This window comes from Diabrotica virgifera, chromosome 6 (genome assembly GCF_917563875.1).
Source record: "Diabrotica virgifera virgifera chromosome 6, PGI_DIABVI_V3a".
Lineage (NCBI taxonomy): Eukaryota > Metazoa > Arthropoda > Insecta > Coleoptera > Chrysomelidae > Diabrotica > Diabrotica virgifera.
Genome location: NC_065448.1, coordinates 43,709,887 through 43,728,483, shown reverse-complemented (window position 1 = coordinate 43,728,483; position 18,597 = coordinate 43,709,887). Strand labels below are relative to the sequence as shown.

At 32.7% G+C, this 18,597-nt stretch overlaps 1 protein-coding gene across 4 annotated transcripts in view; it reads right to left on the bottom strand.

The window, feature by feature from the left end:
* The window catches only part of LOC126885934 (zinc finger protein 227-like), a 125,539-nt gene that overhangs the window by 78,691 nt on the left and 28,251 nt on the right, over window positions 1-18,597 (bottom strand). The window contains exon 2 of one of the 4 annotated variants that reach the window (XM_050652755.1): window positions 4,255-5,733. The exons of 2 other annotated variants lie outside the window; for them this stretch is intronic. In XM_050652755.1, coding sequence (XP_050508712.1) covers window positions 4,406-5,733 — 1,328 coding nt within the window. In that variant the 3' untranslated portion in view covers window positions 4,255-4,405. Of the gene's footprint in view, window positions 1-4,254; window positions 5,734-16,503; window positions 17,717-18,597 lie in introns of those variants that run through there. One more of the 4 variants, XM_050652756.1, reaches the window with a different exon arrangement.

Sequence of the window (18,597 nt, the reverse complement as noted above, 5' to 3'; positions counted from 1 at the left end):
CGGTCGACCTGAACAACGAGACTTCGTACCATCGTAAATATACCAACGTATAGTGTAAATCTCCTACAAGATTAAATATCGGTCGATAGATAAACAGAAAGAAGTTAATTGTAGGCGATTACAGCACTGGCCTCGATAATAACACAGATGTTGGGCATTTCTGTATACAGGCAGTATTTATTTATAACCTCCACCGCGCCAAGAACAGGTAAAGAAACATGTTCTTTGATCTAATTTTTCCTCGTTATAACTAAAGATGCCTCGTCTCGTTATAGAGGTGTTAATAGTTCAATAGTAATTTCATGTGACATCTAGTGTACCTCGTTATAAGCGAAACCTTGTAATATCCGTGTTCGTTATAAAGAGAGTCCACTGTAATAATATTATGTAATTAAATATAATTAATATTTTCTTTTTGCCATTTTATTCACTTTGGCGGAATCTTAAACACAGCGATTCCTTAACTGGGTGAATGAGGTTAGCTTTGTACGTTGTAAAAATGAAAGGCAAAATAAAATACACCTACCATAAAATTTTAAAATTCAATATAAAATTAGTTGTGAAAATTACTATTTGTGTGATACAAAAAACTTCAAAATGCAAAAATTCGACAAAAACAGCAAAAAATTCAACAGACTGACAGCCACAAAAGTAAACAAACCAGAAACGTCACAAATTGTACGTAAAATCTGAAAACACCCCCAAACGTCTTTTTTGTACCTATCTCTTTCCGATGTACTGAGTCTAGAGCGCTCATAAAAATAAATGTGTTTTTTATCTAATAACAGACGGTAAATACAATTAATAACAGAGAAAACAAATACCTAGTGGAACTGTTAAATACAGAAGGAAAAACGAAAGTAATAGAAAATAAACATAAATTAAAGAAAAAGAGAAATCTAGTCTATATTAACAATGATCTCAACGCAAAAGAAAGGGAAACAGACTACCACATAAGAAAAAGGGCACAAACAGAGAAGAATAGAGGTAAACAAGTACAGATTAAATATCAAAAAATTATAATAGAAAATGAAGAATGGATATGGAATAAAGAAAAAGGAGAACTCGAAGTCAGAAATATGAAAAATTCAAAAAAACTAATACGAAAATACGATGTAAATAATGGAGACGAAAATGGCAGGAATAAGGACAAAAAAAAACAAAGAACGATAATAAAATAAAAAATATTAACGGAAAACAGCAAGGGCGTGAACTAATAAATAATGAAACGATAGAAATAGGTATTTGGAACACAAGAGGAATAAATGGTAAAGAAGAGGAAATAGTCGAAGAAATGAAAAAACTGAAAATTGACATATCAGGAGTTACAGAAACAAAGAAAAAAAGGAACAGGAATGAAAGAAATAAAAGACGGATGCAATATAATATGGTGGTCAGGAGTGGACCAAAGTAGCACAGCGAAAGCACGAGTAGCAGTAATTGTAACTCCATCCTACATGAAGAACATCATCGATGTCCAATTTACAAACGAGAGGATTTTAACAGGTCAACTAAAGATTAAACAAGAAAAGTATAGTTACATCATAACATATGCACCAACTGATAATACAAACAAGAATGAAAAAAAAATGAGTATTTTTAAAAACTTCAAGAAATAATAGATAAGACAGATAACAATTTAATAATAATGGGCGACATGAATGGAAGAGTGGGAAAACAAAATGCTGGTATAGAAAAATGGCTAGGAAAAGAGGGAGAAAAGACGAGAAACGATAATATGGAACAATGACTATAAATTTATGCATCGAAAATGATCTGATAATAGGGAATTCAAAGTTTACACACAAAGACGTCCACAAATACACAAGGGAAGTGAGGGGTAGAGGCGAGAGATCAATAATTATTTCCTAATTAACTCCGAGATATGGAAAGCCGTAAAAATATTAAGGTAAAAAGGAGCGCAAAGATTGGAAGTGACCACTATCTAGTCAAAATAAGCTTTAGAATTATAAAAGACATAAAAAATGACAAAAAGAGAAAAATAATTAAAGAAAAAATCAGAAGCTACAAACTGAAAGAAATAGAAATAGGAGAAAGATGGAAAGATTATAAACATAGTATATTAGTAGCTGCAAAAGAGAGCTGTGGAGTAACAAAAATAAGTAATAACCCCCAAAAAACGCACGGCATGGTGGACAAAAGACTTGGAAAAAATAGTACAAGAAAAGAAACAACCGTAGAAAAAATGCTTAACAGACAGAAAGCAAGACAGCTATGACAAGTACAAAGAGAAAAGAACAGAAGTTAACCAGATGGTTAAAAATAAGACAGAACGTGGGTAGAATTTGGAAATAAATTAACACAAGCATTCGATGAAAACCAGAAATTGTTCTATAAGAACACTTAAGAGCATGAGAAAACCAAAACAAAATATGTACATTGAAAAACGTGAAGGATAAGAATGGAACCATACTTACAAAGAGAATGAGATTATGGAGAGGTGGAGAGAATACTTTGAAGAACTCGTGGAACAAGTAGAAGGAAATAAGTTAGGACAAAACAAAAATCAACACAAACCACGAGAGCAATAGGAACAGATAGAAAATATAACACAAAAAGAATTAACAAATGCAATCAACAAAATCAAACTGGGAAAAGCACCAGGACATGACGATATAACTGCAGAAATAGTCAAATAAATGAATGAAGAAAGACAACAAGAATTACTAAACATCATGAACCAAGCTAAGAAAGAAAAGAAAGTACCACTAGACTGGCAGATAGGCATTATAACACCATTGTATAAAAAGGTAGATAGAAAAGAATGCTCAAACTATAGAGGAATAACACTTGGAAGCACAGTAGGAAAACTGTATGCTAGTATACTAGAAAACAGGCTAAGAGAAAAATTAGAGAACACCTTTGAGAAGAGCCAGAGTGGTTTCAGAAAAGAAAGAGGGACGAACGATCAGATTTTCATAATCAGACAAATAATAGAAAAAGCTCTTAAAACAGAAAAAGAAATACATGCATGTTTCATAGATATGGAAACAGCTTTCGAAGAATTAAAAGAGAAGATATTTGGAAAATAATAGAGAAGAGAAAAATTGAACAAGATCTAATAGGATACATTCAGGGTTTATACGAAAAAACGAAAAGCTATGTAAGGACAAGAAATGAAAAATCAAAAGTATTCGACAGCAACATTGGATTAAAACAGGGTTGTGTCCTGAGCCCACTACTCTTTAACTTAGTACTAGATGGCGTAATAAAAAACTGCAAACACACATGGAGAAAATATAATGTAGGATATTGAAAATTGAGAATGATACAAATGACAGAAATCTGCTACGCAGACGATCTGGTGATCATTGGGGAGTCAGAAAAACAATTACATACAAGAAAATATAAACATATTGTATGAAGAACTAAAAATCAGAAATATGAAAATAAACAAAGAAAACTCAAAAACAATGATAATTGGAAGACAAAACGGAAAACATAAAATAGAAGTAGATGGCAAGCAACTTGAACACGTAGACAGATATAAGTATTTGGGGGTAATCATAAGCCGGAATGGAAAATTAGAAGATGAGATAAATGAAAGAATTGCAAAGACTGGTAAGCTGTACAATAGTATAAAGAGCATCTTTTTGAAAAAGAAAGAAATACCTAAGAATATAAAAACGGAAATAGTAAAAAAGATTGTGAAACACACTCTAACCTATGCCTGTGAATCTTGGGCATTAACAAAAAGGCAAAATAATAGACTAATAAGCACAGAAGTGAGATTTTTGAGAACAATAGAGGGAAAAACAAGGAAAGATAAAATTAGAAATCAAACCTTTAGAGAAAATCTGAAAATACACCCAGTTACAACAACAATCGAACAAGGACAACTTAGATGGCTCGGACATGTACTGAGAAGAGAAGAAAAAATAGTAAGACAGATATATGAAGCGAGAGATGTGGGAAGAAAGAAGAGAGGAAGACCAAAAAAGACGTGGACAGAAGAAGTGAGGGAACCGGCCGACAAAAGAGGAATAAAATGGAAGGAAACAAAAGCATTGGCCGTGGATAGAAGGAAATGGAAAGACATGTGGAAGAAAACGACGGAGAACCTAACTCCGTAATAACTCACACCGAAAGGTAGACGAGTTCTGGATTAGGTAAGTAAGTAACAGACGGTAGCTGGTTTGTCTTTAGTTTCATGCGTGGAAGAGAATGATGCTAGATAAAAAGTGTGTGTTTTTAGTGTGTGATATACAACTGTAAGTTTGTAATTAAAGAATATAAATTCAGTATTTCTATTTGTTTAAAATAAATCAGAATTTTGGCAATAAAATAAACATTACACTAGTAAGGTTTTTCTCTGTTGGGTATCATCAAATAATGTCCTTTCAAACTATTAGTTTTAAAAAACTGCTTAAAAAAATTCCCACTTCTAAGAGTTTTCTCTAGCGTGCACTTTCAAATGACTTTTCAAATCACCTGCTCGACTAAACTGCTTAAAACAAATTTCACACTTGTGAGGTTTTTCTCCAGTATGGATTCTTAAATGTATTTTTAAATAACCGTGTTGAGTAAACTGCTTACAACAAATTTCACACTTGTAAGGTTTTTCTCCAGTGTGAACCACCAAATGTTTTTTTACAGTACCTCTGTCACTAAACTGCTTAAAACAAATTTCACACTTGTAAGGTTTTTCTTCAGTGTGTACTCTCAAATGTGTTTTTAGAATAGACGCTTGACTAAACTGCTTAAAACAAATTTCACACTTATGAGGTTTTTCTCCAGTGTGCACTCTCAAATGTACTTTCAAAGTAGTTGCATCGCCACACTTCTTAAAACAAATTTCACACTTGTAAGATGTTTCTTCATTGTGCATTGTTATATTATGTCGTTTCAAATGATGACTTGTACTAAACCTCTTCAAACAACTTTTACACTTATGAGGTTTTTCTCCAGCGTGCATTCTCAAATGAGCTTTCAAAGAACTGGCCGCAGTGAACTTATTAAAACAAATTTCACACTTAAAAGGTTTTTCTCCAGAGTGTACTCTCAAATGTGTTTTTAAATTATTTGCCACAGTAAACTGATTAAAACAAATTTCACACTTATAAGGTTTTTCTCCAGTGTGCACATTCAAATGTTTTTTCAAATTACTCGCTTGACTAAAATGCTTGAAACAAATTTCACACTTGTATGGTTTCTCTCCGGCGTGCATTGCTATATGTCTTTTCACATAATGACCTGTACTAAACCTCTTCAAACAAATTTTACACTGATGAGGTTTTTCTTGCTTTTCTCCAGTATGCAATCTCAAATGTCTTTTCAAATTACATGCCAGAGTAAATCGCTTAAAACAAATTTCACACTCATAAGATTTTTCTCCAGTGTGCGCTCTCAAATGGTTTTTTAAATTACTTGCTTGACTAAACTGTTTAAAACAAATTTCACACTTGTAACGTCTTTCTCCAGTGTGCACTCTCAAATGTGTTTTCAAAGTACTTGCATAACCAAACCGCTTGAAACAAATTTTACACTTATAAGGTTTTTCTCCATTGTGCACTCTCATATGTCCTTCCAATTTATGTGGTGAAGAAAACTGTTTGAAACAAAAATCACATTTGTAAGGTCGCGGTCTAATCTGAACTTTTTTATTTTGATTTATAGTTTTTTCCTCAGCGTGCCGACTGGTACAGTGTTCTTTATGCGATGAACGTTCACCAAATGTTTCCACAATTTTTATTTTGTTCTCCTGAGTAACACCTAAAATACAAACCAACTATAAACAATCACTACAAGAGAAAAACGAATACAGACATAAAATAACAAACAAAGTTAAACAATGGTCCGGTCCTGAACATGGTAACACAAACTGTGTTTACATTTCAGTCCCAAAAATCATCTTTTTCACAGTAGTTTATATCCAAATAAACTTGAAAATAAGCAAAAAGTAATAGTATATAGTGCAGTTACCTTACGGAATAAACCAGTGAGTTTTTATTATTTATTTATTCAAAACATTACAAAGCATACCGTTTGTAAGGTTAAGTGACGGCCGAAAGGCCAGTTATCAGAACCAGTTCTGGGTCTACAACTGGTTCATAATTACTAATGAGTTTACCAAATGATACCAGATCCGGCCTAACTAATTTGTCAACAATCATGACTGAAGATCAACAACCTCAAAACAAAACCTCATATTCAGCAGTGCTTAAAAATGCTTCAATTCAGTTTCCTTCAAAGCTTCAAGCAATTTTATTTAATTCGCTACCTGATACTAAAATAGAAGAGTACTTAATAGCACTTGGTGAAGTTGTTCATCCACGGAATATTTTATTTTCGTCAAGGCTATCAAATAACAGAATATGTATTTATCTCTCCAGCGAATCCTTGGTGGAAAAATTTATGTCCGGTCCAGCAGAAATAACAATTATAGGCGAAAATCTAAAAGCACGAAAATTGATAACTCCTAACGAAAGACTGTTACTATCGGGTGTTTGCCCTTCTATTCCACATATTCTAATAGAGAATGAGTTAACCAAATTAGGTCTTAAATTAATGTCACCTTTAACCTTCCTTAGAATCGGTAGTCAACTTCCAGAATTTCAACACGTCCTCAGTTTTAGAAGACAAACTTATATTCAACCATTTGTAGATATAGACCTTCCTTCTTCTTTCTTAATTTCATATGATCAAACTTCGTATCGCATATTTTTAAGTTTAGATAAAATTTCATGTTTTATCTGTAAGAACACAGGTCACATTGCAGCAAATTGTCCAAATCATAATCAACAAAATGATTCCTCTCATACCCAACACCAACCACAACAACCAATACAACAACAACCACAAGAACCCCCCCCCCCCAGTCTATTCCATCACCTCTAGAAATGGAACCAAATCATCCAGTCAGTAATTCTAGTGCCGAACCTTCACTTAAGGGGGGTATGGTTTGAAATCAACATATCAAGCACATTTTTGTGAATTTTTTTCGAAGCTATGGTACAATTGTCTATTCTTAAATTAAATAGGCATATTAAGTACAATTCAAAGAATATGTAGAAAAAAATTCAATCCAAAATATTGAAAAATATGCCATTGGTGACAAATTTTGACAGGCAGCTCACAAAAAAATGGATTTTACGGTGGACATCAGAACTCGTCACTCGATCATACGAAACAAAAAATTCAAAAAGATTTAATTAGCTTATGAGTTTTACGAGGTAACAACGTCGAGTTTTTTTTTATTTTTAATGATTTTTAAATTTTTGGTATCACTCAGAAATCAAAAAAATGAAATTTTTTGGTAACATTTTGTGAAAATCAACAGATTTATTATTGTTGAACAAAAAATAAGCAAAAAAAGAGAAATATCTCGACGTTGTTACCTCATGAAATGTCTAAAGAAAATCTGTGCAAAATATCAGGTAGATCGGTCGAGTAGTTTTTCAGTTACAATGTCCACCTCATTTGAAAAAGCAGTTTTGGGAAAAAAGCGTTTAAAGTTTTGACAACTGCATTTTCATCTTCTTATTTGTCTGCCAAATCGTAAAGTGATGCACATTGGAATATGTTTTTTGAATCGAGGAGTAATCTACAAAAGAGAAGGCGAACAGTTGTTTAACGTTTCTCACTACGCTCAAGCGTGCTGGCGCGAAGTCGCGGCAAAGCGAGTCTAAGGTAGGGATATTCAACACGCTGTATTGGCTGTATCTCTGGTAATTTTACTCCGATTATTTTGAAATTTTCAGAGAGTATTCTTGAAAGTATGCACTTTTATTTGAAATAATAAAAAAATTTAATATTTCAAACCATACCCCCTCCTTAACCAGCAAACAGATACTAATTTAATGTCCCCCGTATTAATTATAGAAACTAATTGTATATCTAAGGATCAGTCAACGACCAATAAGAGATCAATTTCGGAAATTAATACTACTCCATCTCCCACTGAAGAATTAAATAAAGAATTTAAAATACCAATACAAACCAAAAAGAAACAAAAAAAGCAAACTGAATCTACCAGATCAATTCAGGAAATAATGATGCCAACAAAAACAGTATTTCACGATACGTCAAATAATTTTAACCTAACATATGAACAAACTCTTGACTTTTTTGAAAATTATACTAGCTCAACTGATCCCATTAGTTTATTACAAACATACACAACGGATATACCCAACTTTATTTACATGTTAACAACAATTAAGCCGTATTTTACAGAAAAAAGCATGAAAACCAAATGCACTAAATTAATAAATAAAATCGAAAAAATGCTAGACGATCCCGCTTATCAAGATAGTGATTGTTCGACAAATTCAGCTCCAGAAATAAACTAAAATCTTCGAACCGATACTACAATGGAATGTTAACGGGCTTTATCCCCGTTTAGAAATGCTTAAACATTTATGTTCAATAATCTCACCATCAATAATATGTTTACAAGAAACAAACTTTAAAGGTCATCATAGTTATGGCATGAAGAATTATTCTTGTTTCTATAAAAACCGAGACAACGCAAACATCGCTAGTGGATGAGTTGTTACGTATGTTAACAAAAAATATGAATCGGAAGCATTAGTAATCAATAGTAATTTAGAAGTAGTAGGAGTATCAGTGTCCTTTCCCCAAAAAATGAATATCTGTAATATTTATATTCCACCTGACTTACCTATCACAGAAGCAGATATTTCAGATGTATTAGATCAGATTCCCACTCCCAGGATAATCGTTGGTGCTTTTAACAGCCATAATCCAATATGGGGATCTCTCGGAATAAATTCCAAGGGCAAAATTTTAGAAAACATAATTAACTCAAAAAACCTAAACTTGCTGAATGATGGACAACCAACAAGATATAATATTCATACAGGTAGTTCATCAGCTATCGACCTGTCATTATGTGATCCTGTACTGTCAGCAAAGTTTTCATGGGACGTGATTCCGTTTTTATTTGGAAGTGATCATTATCCTATTAAAGTCTCTTTTAACAGTAATTATGAAGATACTAATACAACCCCAATACCAAAATGGAATCTAAAGAACGCCGATTGGTATTTATTCAAAAATTATATTCAACAGAACTGCCATACCTTAAAAGAAGTCACCGAAAATCATCATATAGATGAACTTTTGAATTCGTTTATTTCATTAATCCATCTTGCCGGTGAAAATCATATAGGTAAAACACAAACTCTACATAAAAGAAATTCATTACCATGGTGGAACGCAGAGTGTACTGACATAATAAAGAAATATAAAAAATCCTTTAACAAATTGAAACGTCACAAAACACTTGAAAATACCATAGAAATTACGGGCTCAAGCTAGATATACAGGATGTCCAGAAACTCTACCGACAAACGAAGACAGGAGATTCTTCAGATAATTTTAAGATAATTTAACATAATTCACTTAGTCCGAAAATGCTTCCTAGGGGAGCTAGAGCTCTTTGAAGATGACGTCTTGTAATTAGTTTTTCTTAAATATCTCCAGAACGCTTCTATTTAGAAAAACAAAAATTGGCACGCGTATTTATCTTCAAGATATAAATCTAATCCATCCATTGCAAATTTCTAGTACCGATCATAGGCGTCCGTTTTGGGTAGGGCAACGGTTATTTTATCGCATAACTTTTTTATCTTTAACTTTTATGCATTTCTGACACTGGATTATTAAATTGTGAAGTATTCTAGTACTAAAAGGTACTCTTGCTTTAAATCGGTAGGACGCACCGTTTTCTAGAAAAATCGATTTGAAAATTTTTCGCTTTTTGAATTTGAAAAAAAAATCTCCAAAAAAACTGTTTAGAAAGACGAAAACTGGTACATTTATTTATATTCCAGAGATAAATCGATTTCATTAATTGCGAATTTCTAGTACTGGTCATGGGCGTCCGTTTTGGATAGGTCAACAGTTACTTTATAGCATAACTTTTTTGTCTTGAATTTTTGAGCATTTTTGACACTAGATTATTAAATTATGAGGTATTCGAGTACTAAAAGTTACTCTTACTTTATGTTGGTAAAATACTTCGTTTTTTTGTTGAAAAGTTCTTTAAATTTTTTTCAAATTCCAAAAACGAAAAATTTTCAAATCGATTTTTCTAGAAAACGGTGTGTCCTACCGACTTAAAGCAAGAGTACCTACCTTTTAGTACTAGAATACCTCACAATTTAATAATCCGGTGTCAAAAATGCATAAAAGTTAGGGACAAAAAAGTTATGCGATAAAATACCCGTTGCTCTACCCAAAACGGACGACTATGACCGGTACTAGAAATTTGCAATGGATGGAATCGATTAATCTCTGAAAGGTAAATATGCATACCAATTTTCGTTTTTCTAAATAGAAGCGTTCTGGAGGTATTTAAGAAAAACTAATTTCATGACGCCATCTTCAAAGAGCTGTAGCTCCCTTAAGAAGCATTTTCGGACTAGGTGAATTGGGTTAAATTGTCTTAAAATTATCTGAGGAATCTCCTGTCTTCGTTTGTCGGTAGAGTTTCTGGACACCCTGTATAACTAAAAAGAACAGAAAAAATTTTTGGCAAGAATTTATGTCTTCTATTAATTCCACTATGCCTATAAGCACCGTATGGGAAAAAGTTAGAAAAATATCTGGAAGTAATAACTATAAAAAGATTCCATTTCTATGCAATAACAAACAGATAGTAACATCTAATAACGAAATAGCAGATTTATTAGCAAAACAATTTGAAATGAACTCCAGCAATAACAACTTTTCTAAAGAATTTATCAATAACAAGATGATTTCCGAAAATAAATTAATAGATTTTAATTGCATTGAAGATAATCCTCTTAATATAACATTTACCATGGAAGAGCTTAACCACTCTTTAAGTACCAGCAAAAAATCGGCGCCAGGACCAGACGATATTCCTGTTAGTTTCTTACAAAATCTACCAGATAATGGAAAACAATATCTTCTTAACCTATACAACAGAATTTGGACCAATAATGAGTTTCCCACAAAATGGACGCAGGTGATAATAGTTCCATTACTAAAACCAAATAAACCACGAACTGATCCCGAATCATATAGGCCAATTTCGCTTACCAATACAATGTGTAAAATCTTAGAAAAAAATGGTGAATAATAGACTAATGTGGTTTTTGGAAAATAATAACTTAATAATCAATGAACAAAGCGGCTTTCGCATGAACAGATCCACTATAGATAACTTAATTGACCTGGAATCCGAGATAAATGAATAGTAAGAGACAATTTAAGGTTAAGATAAATGGTACACTATCCAGCACTAAAGACCAAACAAATGGAACACCTCAAGGATCTGTTATTAGTTCAACACTATTCTTAGTAGCAATAAACAAAATCTTAGAAAACTTTCCAAAACTTGTTAAAGCGAGATTATACGCTGACGATTTGGTTATTATTATGGTATAGTTAGACCCAAACCCAGACATCCAAAGTGAAAGTTATTCTCCAACACCAAATTGTTCTATATGGTCCACATAATGTTCAGAAAAAAGTCACACCATTTTGAGCGTCGGGTTTGGGGGGGGGGGGAGAAATCTGCAAATTCGTAGTTTTTTACGTTTTTCGTCAATATTTCTAAAACTAAGCGGTTTAGCATGAACAACCTTCTACACAAAATTGTTCTACATTAAATTTGAAATAAAAAAGGCCCTATGCATAACCCTTCTAAAATGAACGGTTCCAAAGTTACGGAGGTAGTATAGTATAATTGGTCCAAAAAAAGGCCTAACCCAGACATCCAAAGTAAAAGTTTTCCTTCAACACCAAATTGTTCTATATGGTCCACATATTGTTCAGTAAAAAGTTACACCATTTTGAGCGTCGGGTTTGGGGGGGAGATGGGGGAGAAGTCGGTAAATTAGTAGTTTTTTTACGTTTTTCGTCAATATTTTTCTAAAACTATGCTTTAGCCTAAGGAATGTTCTATAGAAAAATGTTCTACATAAAATTTAAAACAAAAAAGGTTCTATACATAATTGTTATAAAGTCAACGGTTCCAGAGTTACGGAGGGAGAAAAGTGGAGGTTTTCGATACTTTTTATATTCACCGATTTCTCCCCCCTTTCCCCCCCAAACCCGACGCTCAAAATGGTGTGACTTTTTTCTGAACATTGTGTGGACCATATAGAACAATTTGGTGTTGGAGGATAACTTTCACTTTGGATATCTGGTTTTTGGTATAGTTATATCATAAATATTGCCCAAAAAATATAAAAAGTATCGAAAACCTCGACTTTTCACCCTCCGTAACTCTGGAACCGTTGATTTTATAATAATTATGTATAGAATATTTTTTGTTTTAAATTTCATGTAGAATATTTTTGTGTATAACATTGTTTACGCTAAAGCATAGTTTTAGAAATATTGACGAAAAACGTAAAAAAACTACTAATTTACCGGCTTCTCTCCCATCTCCCTCCCAAACCGGACGCTCAAAATGGTGTAACTTTTTACTGAACAATATGTGGACCATATAGAACATTTTGGTGTTGAAGGAAAACTTTTACTTTGAATGTTTGGGTTAGGCCTTTTTTGGACCAGTTATACTATATACTGCCTCCGTAACTTTGGAACCATTCATTTTAGAAAGATTATGCATAGGCCCTTTTTTATTTCAAATTTAATGTAGAACAATTTTGTATAGAGGGTTGTTCATGCTAAACCGCATAGTTTTGGAAATATTGTCGAAAAACGTAAAAAACTACGAATTTACCGATTTCTCCCCCCTCTCCCCCCAAACCCGTCGCTCAAAATGGTGTGACTTTTTTCTGGACATTGTGTGGACCATATAGAATAATTTGGTGTTGAAGGATAACTTTCACTTTGGATGTCTGGGTTATACCATCTTTTGGATCAACTATACTCTACTATATATATTCAAGAGGAAAAAATATTCTTTCTATACAGAAAAACTTACAATGTGCATTAAATCACCTTGAAAACTGGTCGAAAGCTGTGGGATTGCAATTCTCTACAACCAAAACTAAATGTATTTTATTTTCAAAAAACGGCAGTATACAACTCCAGAACTTCAGTTATATGGAAACAACTTAACTTATGTGGAACACTTAAAATTTCTAGGAATGATCTTTGATAAAAAACTATCTCGGAAGTACCACATTATGCACATTAAACAATCTTGTCAATCTGGTCTCAATTTAATGCGTACACTGTGCAATCGTAATTGGGGCTCAGATTGTAAAAGTTTGATTCTTATTTACAAATCTATAGTACGATCCAAACTCGATTATGGATCAGTTGTATACTCATCTGCAAAGAAGACACTTCTTGCTCAACTAGAAGTCATACAAAATACAGCATTAAAAATAGCCACAGGAGCATTCTGTACTAGCCCCATTAATAGTTTACAATGTTTAACTGGAGAACCACCTTTAAATTTCCGAAGAATGTACTTGTCATTAACCTACGCATCATCCATATATGCAATAAAATCGTATCCCACTTTCCATCACACTATTGCAGAACGTTTCAAAGAAACGTATGTAAATAAAAAAAGAATGAACCCTCCCTTTTACGAGAGAATCAGAAGATATCTCTCTCTCCATAATATTCAATTCCCAAAATTTTTTGATCAGACCAATACAGTAACTCCTCCCCCCTGGACCTTTCCTCCTGCAATATGTGATCTAACTCTTTCTAAATACAATAAGTTTGACACCCCCCATGCAACAATTATTCAATCTTTTCACAACATACTTGCTTCTTTCCCAGATCATTGTCATATTTATACAGATTCATCTAAGACTGCTGATGGTGTGGGATCGGCAGTAGTAAATTCAAACACTATATTACAATTTAAATTATCTTCCACTCGCAGTATTTACTCTGGAGAACTATATTCAATTCTGCAAGCCCTCATTCATATTCGTACTCAAAAAATTCCAAAATCTGTCATAATTACCGATTCTCTCAGTGCATTACATACGATAGAACAGTTATATACAAGTAATCCTATAAGTATTTTAATAAAAGAACAATTACATTTACTAAAGAACACGATGCAGCAAGTAGGCTTTATATGGGTTCCATCACACATTGGACTTCAAGGAAACGAAAAAGCAGATTTTCATGCCAGAGAAGCAATACGCAGTGCGTCTTCAGTGTTAGTGAACTTAGTGCCTGTTTCCGATTACAAAGCATTCCTTAAAGAAAAAGTGATAAGCAAATGGGAAAACGAATGGAATCTTTCGCAATCAACTCTACGCACAATAAAGCCCTCAACTGAACCTTGGTGTGAGATAGACTTAAATCGCCAGCTGTTTGTGAAGCTAAATCGTTTACGCATAGGGCATAGCAGACTTATTAACAGCTACTTGATCTCTAAATCAAATCGCCCTATTTGTGACCTGTGTAATTGCGACATCAATGTAACACATATATTAATAGTGTCCTAAATACAATAGTGAAAGACAAAAACACTCAATACCTATCAGTATAAAAGCACTCTTAGGACCACACTGTAAGCTTACACATTTGTTTAATTATTTGAAAGACATTAATGTTTTAAACAAACTATAACCACTGTTAACACTTTGTAAACCCCATTCTTAATTTGCAAATTATGATACTGTTACCTAAATGTGTAATTTTAATGTGTAAATTTAAGTAACCATATGTATCAATGATAGTACAGCTAATAACCCAGAGTGGTTGATGCTGTTAAGAATAAAAAAAAAAGAATATACAGTGATGAGCGCGCTATATAACCTGCAAAATAGCGCAAAAGATGAAAAACATAAAACATTGCGAAACAAAAAGAGATGAAACTAGTGGAGATGGAAATGATCGTTATAAACGTACAAATTAACATTACATTACATACGCCCGGTTTCCGAAAGGATGATCATCTCAAAAATTATGTAATCGACGATTAATAATAGATTAAATGCGTCAGAAACGTCAACCAAACTAGTTTTAACAACAGTCGATCACCTGACAAAAGATTAATCGTTAGTTAACAGCCGATCATGAGTGTTTTGAGTTTCCGAAAGGTCGGTTAACCAGTTTCGCTTGTCAAACGGCGGTAAAAATGGACTGTTACCTAATCTGCGACTATCCGTCGATTAACGGGCTGTTAAGAGTTTTTTTTAGTTTTTTAATTACTGTAATTAACAAATACCGGGAAAAAATTGTCAAATAACACATATATAAATGATATAAATCATATTATTCAATAAAAATAAGATTTTTTTATGGAAAAAATAATTTAAAATATTTATTTAACTTGCAGAACATGGATATCTCGGACATTTTTTATATTTGATTATATAATTTATATTTTTTTTCTTTTAAAAATGTAAGATAACAAGGATGCTAGACTCATAGAGCTATTTTTTGAGAGGCCAGAGCTCTAAAAAGCAGAACATAATGATTATAGCGATGTAAATAAGAGGGAAAACGTGTGAGAAATTATAGCAGCTAACTTTGAAGACAATAAAACAGCCGGTAAATAAATTAAAAATAAATATAAAAGGTAAATATATAGACCAAAAATAAAAATACGATTATAAAATATTATAGATCATAAATAAACTGTTTTATATCTCCAACTCTCGTCACATTACCTAGCCTCATTTTTAAAATGCTCTCGTTCAATTCTTGCTCCGAACAAAAGTGACAGTACGTAAGAGAGAATGCACCTTTAGAATCTAAAGATACAAGTTTGGATTTAGAGGTTAATATAATTGAAATTTTGAAGGATAACAGCCAATTGTGACGGTATCGCTACCAAATCGTATGTCAGATCATCGATTACATGATCTATGATCATGCAATTTTACAATAATTGGCGTTTGAGAAACCCATCACAGGTTAACAGTTGATCAAATCTGACAGCCGATTAGATGATCGGAGATTTGAATAACGTTTCAGAAACCGGCTGATAGTTTCCCACATTTACACGTATCAGAGGAGTATGACAACTGTCACTGTGACAGTAGAACTTTATAAAACACTCCTGTCGCAGACGTCTAAAGGTGGGAAACTATGTAATGTAATGTTAATTTGTACGTTTATAGCGATCATTTCCATCTCCACTAGTTTCATCTCTTTTTGTTTCGCACTGTATTGTTTTCCATTTTTTGCGCCATTTTGCCGGTTATTAGCGCGCTCATCACTGTATAGTTAGTATAAGAGTACGACCCTGTAACGTTTTAGCATAGGATTTTGCGTCCCAACTGAGTAGGTGCTATGGTGGTGCATACCTGACAGCGACTACGGACTACCATCGCCCGCATCATCCCTCGCCAACGAGCCTGTTTATAAACGTAACCATCTGTTTCATATAAAAGCTTCTTCTATGGGATTTATATTCGTTGATATTATGTCGGAACAAATAGAAAATTATTTGGATTTATTACAGGTCTTTTGACAAAATTATATTGTCTACCTAACAAACTAGACTTTCAAAAACCCATTCATGATATCACTAAGTGTGTTAATAAAAATTAACAATAAAAGAAGTAATTTTTAAGATATTATTTAATTTAAAATTAGTTCATTAATAATAATTCAATTTAATTTTTCGTCATGTGAAATTTACTACTTTTTTCTTTTCCTCCATTTCACTCACTATACATATACAAATAACTTACAACATAGTGCCTAAAAATAAATAAGTAATTTTGTAATAAACATTACACTAGTCAGGTTTTCTCTGTTGTGTATCATCGAATAATGTCCTTTCAAACTATTAGTTTTAAAACACTGCTTAAAAAAATTTCGCACTAAGAGTTGTCTCTAGCGTGCACTTTTAAATGTCTTTTCAAACTGCTTGATTGCTGAAACTGCTTGAAACAAATTTCACACTTGTGAGGTTTTTCTCCAGTGTGCACTCTCAAATGTACTTTTAATGCACCTGATTGAGTAAACTGCTTACGACAAATTTCACACTTGTAAGGTTTTTCTCCAGTATGAACCATCAAATGTTTTTTTACAGTACCTCTTTCACTAAACTGCTTAAAACAAATTTCACACTTGTAAGGTTTTTCTTCAGTGTGTACTCTCAAATGTGTTTTTAGAACAGACGCTTGACTAAACTGCTTAAAACAAATTTCACACTTGTAAGGTTTTTCGCCAGTGTGCACTCTCAAATGTGTTTTCAAAGTACTTGCACCACCACACTGCTTAAAACAAATTTCACACTTGTAAAATGTTTCTCCATTGTGCATTGTTATATTATGTCGTTTCAAATGATGACCTGTACTAAACTTCTTCAAACAGATTTTACACTGAGGTTTTTCTTGCTTCGCTCCAGTATGCACTCTCAAATGTTTTTTCAAACTATGTGCCTGAGTAAATCGCTTAAAACAAATTTCACACTTGTGAGGTTTTTCTCCAGTGTGCACTCTCAAATGTGTTTTCAAATTACTCGCTTCACTAAAATGCTTGAAACAAATTTTACACTTATAAGGTTTTTCTCCAGTGTGCAGTCTCAAATGTTGTTTCAAATTACTCGCTTCACTAAAATGCTTGAAACAAATTTTACACTTATAAGGTTTTTCTCCATTGTGCACTCTCATATGTTTTTCCAAATTATGTGGTCTAGAAAACTGTTTGAAACAAAAATCACATTTGTAAGGTCCCGTTCTAATCTGAACTTTTATACTTTGATTTACAGTTTTTTCCTCAGAGTGTTCTTTATGCGATAAATGTTTACCAAATGTTTCCATAATTTTCATTTTGTTCCCCTTCTGAGTAAAACCTAAAATACAAACCAACTATAAACAATCACTACTAGAGAAAAATGAATACAGACATAAAATAACAAAGTTAAACCACTGTTTTTTTAAACCAAGTAAGAAATTAATAGAGAGTTATCAAGTAAAATTCGATCCATCCGTTATTTTGACACGTAAACGCTATTTTTTTACGGTATAAGTTTTAACGTATATGTAATTTTAGAGTTATCAAGTGGTCGAATTTCTGCTTCACGTTAATAGTTGGCAGCTGTCAGTCAAATTTCGTATTTGACAGCAAAATAATTAAATTTGTTTAATTTTTTTTTTCTGTTTTTGTTTTCTTTCACCCAAGATACATATTTTGTAATTTTGCCTTGTTTTGTACAATTTGGATTTTAAATTTTTCTAAAAAATATGGAAGAGATCTTAGAACAGGCAATGTTACTTGAAACCAATGACGATGATATAGAGTACTTAATACTAAATCTCGTTTTAAATGATGATAACGTTCAAAATCAAAATGTACATCCTGTCTTTAATTTCGATACCTTAGAACCTGAACAAGCCAAACAGTATTTTCGGTTTGAAAAACAGGATATTCCAAGGCTTGTACAATTGTTAGGGATACCAGATATAATTGTAACAGAAACTGGCCATACCTGTACTATTGTTTGTTTTTTAACCAAGAGGAGTGATTCAAATTTACCGCGCTGTAATGCTTATTCGTAATTGGTCCAACCGCAGGCAAGTTTACTCCACTGTTATAAAATTTTGACACTAATGGCATTTATCAAGTTTTGACACTTTTGACATTTCATAGGTTAATTCAGTTATATCGGAGATTTTTTTATGTTTTCTGTGTTATTTCTTTAATTTTTAGATGTTTAGTCTGATTTGATATAAA